The sequence below is a fragment of the Squalius cephalus genome (assembly GCF_949319135.1).
Source record: "Squalius cephalus genome assembly, chromosome: 1".
Classification (NCBI taxonomy): Eukaryota; Metazoa; Chordata; class Actinopteri; order Cypriniformes; family Leuciscidae; genus Squalius; species Squalius cephalus.
The window spans coordinates 17,742,825-17,754,711 of record NC_137122.1 but is presented as its reverse complement, the minus strand read 5'-3'; the positions used below and the strand labels follow the sequence as shown (position 1 = coordinate 17,754,711).

Sequence of the window (11,887 nt, the reverse complement as noted above, 5' to 3'; positions counted from 1 at the left end):
ATCATGAGTGAGATGACGAGACAAGATGAGAGACAATGTTAGTATTTTTTTTTTTCTTTTTGTTGGATATTTTTTTTTTTTTTTTTTTTAGCTGACAAAGACGCACACATCACAAGGACATGAACACACAAAAAATAACACATATTGTACACTACTAAATGATCAGGGAAATAGATAGTAAATAAACAGTGTAAATCATTACTAATAAATGGCAGACAAAAAAAAAAAAAAAAGAATTTATGTAGCAGGCCTTTTGCTGTAGAGATAATGACTCCCTATCCATTCAGGTGACATTTCTTGTAGTGTTTCATGGTGTGGTACCTCTCATTGCAAGGCACAACACAAAGACCCACCCCACACTGCCTGCACATGTATTTTGTCTGACGGCGGCCTTTAGGGCGGGTCCGATCAGAACAAACTACACAATCTGGGTAACCATCAGCCTGGCAGATAAAGTGGCGCTCAGTGAGTCTCTGTGGCAAGTCTCCCAGTGAGGACAACTTTCGGCCTTTGTTGCTCTCTTTCCTGGAGAAGCCTTCCAGTAAAGCAGTGATGACATCCTGCACGAAGACTTTCAGGGGCTTGTGAGGAGCAGCAGTGCAGCGGCAGTAAATTATGTGGGCATTCACCATGCTTACACTGAGAATGGCATTGAAAATCCTGTTGTACCATTTCCTTGACCTATGGGGAAAGAGGTAGGTCTTCATTCTCTGGTCTGCTGTGTCGACACCCCCCATGAACGAATTGTAGTCATCAACACAAACAGGCATATTTATCTCCCTATCAGTGTCTTTGATCCTGATGCGCTTTCTGACACATGTGTTGGAATGCAGTGTAGAGAGCATTGTGAGGCGCTTTGTATCATGCCACGCACAAACTAGCATTTTCCCCTTCCTCATGAAGACTGGGTCATCTCCCTTGCTCAACGGTAACTGTTCACGGGTGAGGCCCATTGGCATCCCCTTCCTCTTACTGCTGACAGTCCCACACAAACCCGAATCATTTCTTGCCAGCTCATCTGCTATGGCTGGCGAGGTGTAATAGCTGTCCATGTACACCTCATGCCCTTTCCCTGTGTACGGGGCCATCAGCTCACGGACAATAAGGTGTGTAGCACCGAAATCACTCGCATTAGGCCTACTTTGTCCAGTGTACATGGACCACTGTAGCACATAGCCTGACTTGGCTTCACTCAGAACAAATACTTTGTAGCCATATTTGTCTGGTTTGTTTGGGTTGTACATTTTTAGGGTTGATTTCCCTTTGAACGCAATGGTCATTTCATCCAATGACAGCTGCTTAGATGGACCATACATTGCTGAAAACCGGGGGATGACCAAATTGATGATTGGGCGGATTTTGAATAGCATGTCATATCCTGGTTGACCCCTGTCAACACAGTCCTCATTATTGGTGAAGTGAAGGAAAGACAAAATCATCTCAAATCTGTTCCTGGACATCACCTTGCCAAATCCAGGTGTTGCTGTTGGCCAATATTCGGCCCAATAATCCTCCAACTCTGACTTCTCTACCAGACCCATACTCAAATGCAGAGAAAAGAAGGCTTTCATTTCACTGAGAGTTACGTCAGACCATTGATGAAATCTGGACTGTGGCTGGAGTTGATGGGAGGCTAAAAACTGATGGGCGTAGCGATTTGTCTCATTTACAAGTAAATTCCAGAAATCATCAGAGAGAAAGAGTGATAGAAAATCTAGGGGCGAATTGGCATTGGAGAGTTCTCTTTCCCCCAGATATCCAATTGGCTGATCAAAGGGCGTGATCCAACTTTGGTACTCATCGTCATTGGCCAAGTACTCAAATCCGGCATTCCCATCAGCTTGCGATAGACTATGCATAATAGCCCCTCTGCCCCGTGTCACACCGCCTCTGCTCCTGCTACGAGCAGCGCGGCCAGATCTGCCTCGCGCGCGCGCCGAGTGTGCACAGCTCGGACTACTGTCACTGTCATTGCGACTCCCCACCCTGCCTCCATGTTGCCCCCCAACTGTCCTATGAATACTTCGACCTCGTTTAACATACCCAGTGGCATTAGACAAAGTCTCCACCACAATACTGTCGCCGCGATTGCGGAGAGGCACACGGTCAGAAGACAAAGCTACATGGCTAGCGCGGTAAAAATCTCCCGCCTCGTTCCCCACAACACTAACAGGCCTGCTAACTTCACGATAAACACTCCGACCCCGGGAAACATTGTTCCCACCACTGACATTGGGCAAAGGACCATCTACATTGGGCAAAGGATTCACCGTTTGTGCTTGGTGTAGGGCTATACTTTCTCTTTCAGAATCACCGTCATCTTCTGAAGGCAGATATTCCCCTTCAGAATCAGGGTCCGCGAATAGAAGACCCAACACTTCATTGCAGGTAAACTTTATTGATGCCATTAGATAATAATAATAATAATAATCTAATGCAAATACTCGCTGATGTTGACAATATTGCTCTGATAAAATGGCTCTGATAAAAGCTCCGCTTTTGTTCGCACTGATTCAATGCGCTCTAGCTCAAAGATTTTGTATAGAAGCATGACTTTTTTTTGAGTCGGGGATGAAGTATGACATGTCTGCCATCTAGTGGAGGGGAGGTTGAACAAAATTTGACACCCTATTTGACAAAATCGACCGTTTTATTCAGTGCCGCATCTTGTCGAGTAAACTCAATCGTGGCGCCTAGAGGGTTAATAAACTCAGTCTTTACAGATATCAGCTCTTCCTGATGCATTGCTGCTCGTCTTCACTTGTAGCTGATGATGGGAATATTCCAGCATTTATTGGAGAATTGCAGTGGGAGGAGCTTCACTGATGATGTAATTGTTGTGGGAGGAGTTTCACTGATGATGAGACTGATGTGGGAGGAGCTTCACTGATGATGTGATTGCAGTGGGAGGAGCTTCACTGATGATGTGATTGCTGTGGGAGCAGCTGATCTGCAAAAATCAAAGTTATCAGTTACTGAGTTTGTTTTAATACTAAATGACACATCTAAGCATTTATGTCTGTATCTCTTAGGGCTGCACGATTAATCGTATTTTAATCGCGATAACGATATCTGTCTCCCACGATTAATTAACCATAATCGTTGCGATATCGCACAAAACAAACATAGTAGGGTTGCAGTGTTCGTCTTCCTTATGGGTTGAACTTGCGAGTGTACGGATGATCAACTGCGTCACATGTCTCACGTGATGGTGTTTAGATTTCAAGCGCGCTCTCATGGCGTAGCAGAAGTTGAAGCTTATAGTCATTCAGCTGAAATAAACAATGACAGAACAACAAGATGAAGGTGAAGAAGTGCGTTCGTTAGTTCCCAAAAAGGGGTCACACTCCATTGTTTGGAAGTATTTCGGGTTCAGTGAAAGTGATGTTGATCAGGTGCGAGTCCTATGCAAACTGTGCTCCTGTGCCATACAGATGTCGCAAGGTTACACAACAAACCTCCTCAACCACCTTAGAAGCCACCATAAAGTACTATATCAAGAATTTCAAAGGTTGAAGGCACAAAAAGCTGCAACCACAAAAAATCCCCAGCCTTCCACAACACAGACAACAATAACGGGGGCATTGCTCAAAGCAATACCATATTCGCCTTGCTCGCAAAGACACACGGAAATAACAGAGGCGATCACGTTTCATTTAGCCAATGATATGTGTCCAATAAACACCGTAAGCAATGAAGGGTTTAAAAAAAATGATTGCCACACTTGACAAAAGATACAGCATACCCTCACGCAACTATTTTTCTAACGTTGCTCTGCCTGGACTGTATGCGAAAACACTGACTGGAAATAGAGAGAAATTCTAGGTGCTGAATATTTTGCTGCCACAACCGACTGAGCTTGACCGTTCATTTTATTGACAGCGAGTTTGAGATGAAAAGCAAGCTTTTGCAAACTTTGTTTTTCCCACAAGATCATACAATCTTGCAATGGGCCTCAAAGAAGCGATTTCTGCATGGGGTTTGCTTGAAGAAAGACTTGTCTGCATTACAACGGGCAACGCAGCTAAGACTTAATTTAGCTATTGGTAAGTTGTTTTAACATTTTCCCTTAATATTATAGTGTAACTATTTCACCCAATTTAAAGATACGACACCTAGCGTCATACAGTATATTCAGCATATTCTGCCAAATAGCCTACAGTGCAATCACAGAGATTTAAAAGTTTAAGATTAAGCCAGCGACATTTGGCTGGTCGCACAATACAATATGTGAACGTATGTGCACCCAGCAGAATTTAGAAAAAAAGCAGTGTTTACTGATAAATAGTCTCATGTAGGTGTACATAATTTGTAAACATTAAAAAAAAAAATTGTCAAATTAAAATAATGTTCTATTTGTTAGCATTAAAATGCATTAGATATCATGAGCTAATGATAAGTAATAAATCTGGATCAGTGTTCATAATTTCGTTCTTTCTTAGGTCATGTTTTCGTTAAACAACAAAAATATTTTAAATTGACACATTTGGGCCTTTTACTATTTTTACTTGTAGACTTCATAAGGGCGATTACATGCAAATGTCAACCTTGCCATGAAAAAATAAAGTTATTATCAAAATATCAAAACCCTTTCTAAGTTGTCCATTTGGGTCTGTATTTTATTGTATTGATGTGCTGTCATGTAAATTTTAAGGAAATTTCTGTGTTTATTCACCTCAGATAAGGTGTGTGCACAGATACTAATTGCTTTTTCTAACAAACATATTTCATGCTTTAAAAAGAAGGATCAAAGAATCCTTTTTTAATACTTTATGTTGACAGTAAGCATTTTGCAGAAAGATGGGAGCATGACTGAGATATAAATACACCCACTTTGTTATAACTGCATTGCCCTTTAAATTTATAAAGGCTATATTTAGGAAGTCACGACACTTCAGAGCTGTGTCACGTCCGTAACGATTTAAAAAATAAGTTTATATTGTATAATAATTATTATTACAATTAATTTGAAACTTTATGTGCAAAGCCAAAATATGTCTATTCTCGTTATGAATGACAATTCATTTCACTTATTTGCTCTAAACAACCTAATTATGCGTTACGGACGTGACCGTTACATACGCTTCATATTAAATCATGCATGATTTGACGAGCCAAAATGTATTCCGTTACAGAATACATGCCCAAAAATGTAATTTGTAACGTATTCCGTTACGTTACTCCATCTGAGTATCGTATTCTGAATACTTGGATTACTTCCACATTGAATTGCATTTTATAAGTGTCGGCCATCAAATCCTGCTTAATAAACAGGCCTATTCTTGTGGGGTGGGGGTGTGGTGATGCGGTGGTGATGCGTATGCCAATAAAGCACCTAAAAGCTGTCACAAAGAACCGGCAAAAGTAATAATCATGAATATGTCAAATATAGAAAGGAGAAATTGTAATTGTTTATTAATAAACAAGTGTTTTCTTTGTCAGTGTCGGCCGCGATCTTTACCCCGGTCTTAAAGTAAAAAGATGACTGTGAAAAAAAGCAGTATTTAATTAAATGCATTTATGGTAAAATTACTACATTTTCAGCTCAATCTGTATTCATTTTGACCACGAAACATGCGCTGTCACTTTAATTCAGCGTTTGCGGCACAGCAGAAATAGACTCGGTGCGGAAACGATCTCTGCACTGCTGTATACGCAACGCAACTGGGACGGATAAACGGACCGCAGTGTGAAAGCTCTAATCTGTTAACATGGGTACGAAAAAAAAAAAAAAAAAAAAAAACGCACTGCAAACAGAGTAGGCTGTGAAACGGGCGTTGATTTATGAGACCAGCTCCAGTTCACGCGCTGGCGCCTCCGTGTCCTGATTATCTTTTGTCTGCTATATTTACTTCTTATTTAATCCAGGCAATTGGTTGATGAAACATTGATTAAAATTAAGATACAATTAATACAAAACGAAATTCACTTTAAAGAAAGGCTTTGTGCTTTTTGTTTGAGGTCTCTGTGAAAGTTTTAAAGCAGTCTTTTAGTGCTGCGTTCAGAGCGCTCACGTCCGTAACGGAGAACTGTCACGACCGTAACATTGTTTTTTTTTTTTCTCATAAATACGAAAAATAAAATAAAATAAAGATTTTATGTTCTTTGGAGAGCCAACCCTTCTTCATCCGGTGAGTAGTATTACTTTTGGTTTGCGCAGTGTAGCCTAATTCACAGAATAACAAAATATATTTTGCCACCTAAAAGTTAGATTTTTTGTGTCACGCATGTTTATTTCCCTCATATTAAATTTAAAACGCATGTAGACCGATATTTTTCTAACGGTCTGGACTCCTTTATTAACAGACGTTTCACTATTGGTATTAATGCATTTTCGGAGAATTTATATTTCAAGTTTTGACTGCACGTATTTGAAAAAAAAACGTAGGCCTACTTTAAGATGCTTCTTCAGATTTGAGGTGGAGTCTTTGGACGCTGAAAGGAGGTTGGTTGCTGGCAAGCAGAGGTTGCACTGCACAGTTATATTTCGTTCTCCCTTCTCTTTCTTTAATGTGAAATGCTGTTTGAATTTCCAAGATATAACGCATTCTTGCCCTGCTCTGTTGTTCCGGCTCCATAGGCTACCTCTAGCTCCCGCTGTTCCTCTTCCGACTCCATTAATGGATTGTGACTGGTCACGCAAACCGCGCATTTTTTTCGTTTTCATATTGGGGCTTCTGGGAAATGCATGGAGTTGCCTTAATTTATTTAGAGAGTGAATAAACTCGTGAAACAGAGAAGTATCGTCATGTAATCCATTGATTTCAACAATGTAACTGTATTCTAAATACCAACTATTTAAATTGTAACTGTAACGGAATACAGTTACTCATAATTTGTATTCTGAATACGTAACGCATGTATTCCATGTATTCCGTTACTCCCCAACACTGCTTAAGACAATAACATTTCAATTATTCTTACAATGCATTGTGTAATATTGCAATAATGTGGCTATTTTGAAGCACGATTGCGCATTCAACAATGCAAAATGGGTATAAATTGTGATCATTTTGACACAAAACATAATATTGCGATCATTGTGACACGATTGCGTTTTGCATACCGCTCTCCAGACTGTTTGTTCTATATAGACACAGGCCTAAACACTTTTACAATCGGACAGCGTTTCAATTCACCTTGGACTGAGGGGAAACCGGCGATCTCGACACCGGAGAATATCGATATGATGAAAATACAAAACAGCTGTGTATTAGCAATTCCGTATCTTTCGGGGTCTATAGTAAACACCACATGAACGGAGGTTAATCTATAACACGGTGATTTCAGTTTAAATTTGATTAATTGTGTAGCCTTTACTGATGTCTCAGATGTCATCATCTCAGATGTTTGTTGTTTTAAATACCCAACAGAGACACACAAATAGGTCTCTGTTTAAGTTTTTAAAGCATTTTCTCTGATTTTCCAGCATCAGCCAAGTGTCGATTTCGGAACTGTCACGGCCATAACGGAAATCCGTCACGTCCGTAACAACGTTTTTTCCTCATAAATGAATAAATGAAAACTAAAATAAAATAAATAATTTATGTTCTGTAGAGAGCCAACACTCATCCCTTCGGTTGGTATTATTTCTTTTGGCTTGTGCATTTTAATTCGCAGAATTTCTACAAAGTATGTGGTCTCCCACAAACTCACGTCTTTTTTTTTTTACGTCCGTAACGCACGTGTATTTCCCTCATATTAAATATAATCGCATGTGTAGACTGATATTTTTCTAATGTCTGGACTCCTTTATTAAGGGAGTATGGACATATAAACAGACGTTTAAATATATTGGTATTAAATGCATTTTCTGAGAATTTATATTTTACGTTTTGACTGCAAATGTCACGTCCATAATGCTGGAATTGCTCATATGCTTTTGGCTTGACAATGTTTTTCTGACAATTGTTTTTCTGCAGAGAATGCTATGAAGGATCCAAGAACTGACAGGGTTGTGGGTCTCTGCTAAAAGCTTATGAGCACCTTTTCCTACACTAAGAGGGAGTTTGTAGCAGCACAAAAGGAGCTAAAGCTCCCGGAGCACTCACTGAAAACAGAGCTTCCCACTAGGTGGGGATCACATCAGGCCATGATAGAGAGAGTCATTGAGCAGCAGAAGGCCACTGCTCATGTCCTGTCCTCTGACAAGAAGTCCAGGCACCTTATCCCAACATGGCAGGACATGGATGTACTAGAGGCGATCAACAAATCCCTGAAGCCTCTAGTTGAGTTTACTGATGCACTCCGTCCATTGAGAAGTACGTCAGCGTGTCATTTGTAAAGCCAGTTCTTCATCTTTTTTAACTCGTCAGTCTTGAAAGGTAAATGAAAAATATAGTGACCCACAAATCCAGGCTCGGTTGGACATGACATCGACTGTAGATCCATGTTTTAAGATGAGTTACACCGCTGAAGACAACAAAACATTAATACAGGCTAGACTTAAATCAGAGATGAAGACTGAGGCAGTGACGGTAATAATAATAAAAAAAACAAGTGCTGCACTGTGATCTATATAGTGATTTGAGACTCCTAAATTTGTTTTTATTGTCTCTTTTTATGTGTGTAGATGCCTTCCCCAGAACCACCAGAAGAAAACACTGAGGAGGATGCTGAAGCTGGATGCGCTCCAAAGAAAAAGATGATGTTAGGAAGCTACTTTAAGACAAGCCTTGCCACCTAACAACCAGGAACTATGTGTAGCTTGTGAGCTGCAGACTTACTTAAAAGTCATGCAACCTGGATAGTGAGGGTAACCCACTAAAATGGTGGAAGGGGAATGAAAAGGTCTACCCAAGGCTTTCAAAAGTGGCAAAGAGATACCTGTGCATACCAGCCACAAGTTGTCTTTCAGAGAGAGCTTTTAGTGCTGGGGGGGGGGGGTGTTGTTACTTGCTTGCGGTCCTCCCTAAAGCCAGATCATGTTGACAGACTTGTTCTAGCCAAAAACCTGTAACATGTATAAATACATATATGCAAGCTTATCATAGGATAGGGGAAAAAACTGAATAATAGCCTACATTTTTCACATTTGAGTTTTATTCAAATTTTATTTTATTTCCATTTGGCATTTAAAAGTCGAGGCCCAGTTTTATTTTTACCCGAGTTAAACATTTTCAGTTTCAATACAGTGACTTGCAGTATTTATGTTCTGTTTATAATGTGTTTTTTTATTTATTATTTGGCCGTAAAAAGCAATAAGCATACAGAAGTGAAATAAAAGTTCTTAACTAACATAATAATCGTGATTACAATTTTGTGCAAAATAATGGTGATTATCATTTTTCTTGTTATCGTGCAGCCCTAGTATCTCTATATAGAAACCAACAATTACCCTCAGTCTGTTCACACCAATGAAATGAGCTTCAAGTGTCAATTTACAGGAGATCTGAAGACATCAGCATAATAAATGAGGTGAAAACAGGAACTATTGTCATGAAATAAAGAGTGTTTTCAGCAAATCTGTTAATATTGATGAGCCTCAGACTATCAACACTCATTCAACAAGCCATTCAGGATCATCAGCAGATCATCTCACTTTATTCTGAGTGTTTGCTGTTAGAAAAACATTATTTGAGTCAGGATATATGATAAAAGCCTATTAAACTGCTCTACTGAAAGATGATACTGTTATTTCTCTCAATATGACATGGATAAAACACCAATAATACAAAAACAAACACTAATATCACTCATATTCAAACACTACAGCAACATAACTATGAACTGAAACATGGTTTGATTTTATAACTACTGACAATCATCATAATTTTTTATCAAGCAATGATAATACTTTTGTGCGCATAAAAATAAATAAGCAGTGCTTCTGTGTTGTACGTCACACGCATCACACACATGACCAGCGTCGGCCAATAGAGAGCCTACGTTCTGACGTACAACCCAGAAGCGCTGCGCTGTTACACCACGTGAACTCACTCACAAGTCGTTATTTTTGTTTAGTTTTTTTTCGCACAAAACTATTCTTGTCGCTTGATAAACTTATGGTTGAGCCACTGTAGTCACTTGGACTATTTTAAAATTTGTCTTTACTAACTTTCTGGGCCAGCAAGTTTAAATTACAGAGAAGCCTATGAAGGAGTGAGCCAGCTCTCAGATTTAATACAAAATATCTTCATTTGTGTCCCGAAGATGAACGAAGGTCTTACGGGGTTGGAACAACATGAGGGAGAGTAATTACTGACAGAATTTTCATTTTGGGGTGAACTAACCCTTTAACTGTTCAGTTGAGGTTTATTTGTGTACTCTATTACTCAAGTCTCTTATTTCACTACACTGTGGCTGCACTTAGTGTTTTAAAATGACTACTTAGATTGAGTATAAGTTACTGCTGCACTTTCATATTTAAAAACTGAAATGCATTTTATTTAACAAAATAGTTTCTGGAAATTAAGTTTTAAAGAGATTCTTTTTTTCAAATATTATTCATAGTTTTTATAATCCTAGATGTATTTGTTGCACTGTTTCTTATACAGTTATATTGTAAAACTAAAATACCCTTTTCAGTTTAGTGTTAGCCTAGATTTGTGGCTGTGGCTTAATAATATATTACTGTCAAATGTATGTCAGATAGGCTAAAACAAATACTCTAGTTTATCTGTTTGTCTTAATGTGAAGAGGTTATGTCTACGGCATAAAATAATTATATCATTATTTTACTACAGGAACGTTACATTAAACATGGTTCTGTATAAACATTTTCTTTACTGTGGTAAACCATGGTTAGTCTCGTAATGTGCTCATAGTTCTGACTACATTTATTTTGCTACATTTGTTTTGTAGTGTGTGTGTGTGTGTGTGTGTGTGTGTGTTTGCCGTGGTTAAATTGGCTTTTGTAGGGAGGGGGAGCCCTTATTTACGGTGGTCATCATTAAAAATCGCGCCATAAAATGACTTAATGTGTTTTACACCAAAGGGGCTATTTTTCCAGTATTAATGTGTAAGGTAGTTATTCAAACAAAGATAAATACTTTACAATTTTTTAAGGGTGTCACGATTCTCCAAATCCTTGATTCGATTACATTTTCGATTCTAAAGTCACGGTTCGATTCGATTCTCGATTTAAAAAAAAAAAATTGAAAGCACAAGCTATGCCATTTTTAGACTTTTATGCAATATAATAATATCTGACCTTTGTTCGCAATGTACCACACACTACATTGTCAAATTTAAAACGTTTATTAACTACATAAATGTAACAATAACTTATATCTTAAGTCAATTGGAAACTTAAACAATATAACCTATTACCTATTATAGTCCCGGGGCTCCCTGGACTCCTCAGAGCAGTCACAGGCGAATAGCACGGTGTTTTAAATTGGGTTCCCACAGCGTTTGCATCGCAATACGAGAGAACGTTCTCGTGAGGGAACGTACTTGGTTACTTGCGTAACCTCGGTTCCCTTAGAGATAAGGGAACGAGTACTGCGTTGCCTTGCCGTGCTATTTCGCTCATATCAGGTACTTCGCTTGAGTCGATTTAAACCTTTGGCGAGTTTTCTCTGAATGTATACTACACTTCAGCCGCGTCTAAATTGGCGCGCTCGAGGTTGGCAGGGCGCCAAGCGCTCCCATTGGACCGCACGCCACTGCTAACTCGCCATAGGTTCGTGCAGTTGCCGCAGCACAGGCAAACAGCTCGCTCAGACGAGCTATGATGCTCTCGCTGTGCAGCTGCAATGCGTTTTAAAATAAAGGCTTCAAATATTCTTGAGAAAAGGAGTTTTACCTATTACAGGCAAGCCGAGCTGACGTGACATATGGGGTGTGGCAGCATCGACGATTCCATTTTTTGATTCGATGATCGAGATTGAGCATTAATTTCGATCGATTTCGTTTGACACCCTTACAATTTTTTATTATTTTT

The 11,887-nt window shown here is 39.2% G+C and overlaps 1 protein-coding gene across 3 annotated transcripts in view; it reads right to left on the bottom strand.

The window, feature by feature from the left end:
* Positions 1-89: 89 nt before the first annotated feature.
* LOC307162177 (piggyBac transposable element-derived protein 4-like) overlaps positions 90-11,887 on the bottom strand; it is a 53,710-nt gene continuing 41,912 nt past the window's right edge. For 2 of the 3 annotated variants that reach the window (XM_079877342.1, XM_079877343.1), the window contains one exon: positions 90-2,950. In XM_079877342.1, the coding sequence (XP_079733468.1) occupies positions 276-2,408 (2,133 nt within the window). In that variant the 5' untranslated portion in view covers positions 2,409-2,950 and the 3' untranslated portion in view covers positions 90-275. Of the gene's footprint in view, positions 2,951-8,345; positions 8,461-11,887 lie in introns of those variants that run through there. The other variant, XM_079877344.1, reaches the window with a different exon arrangement.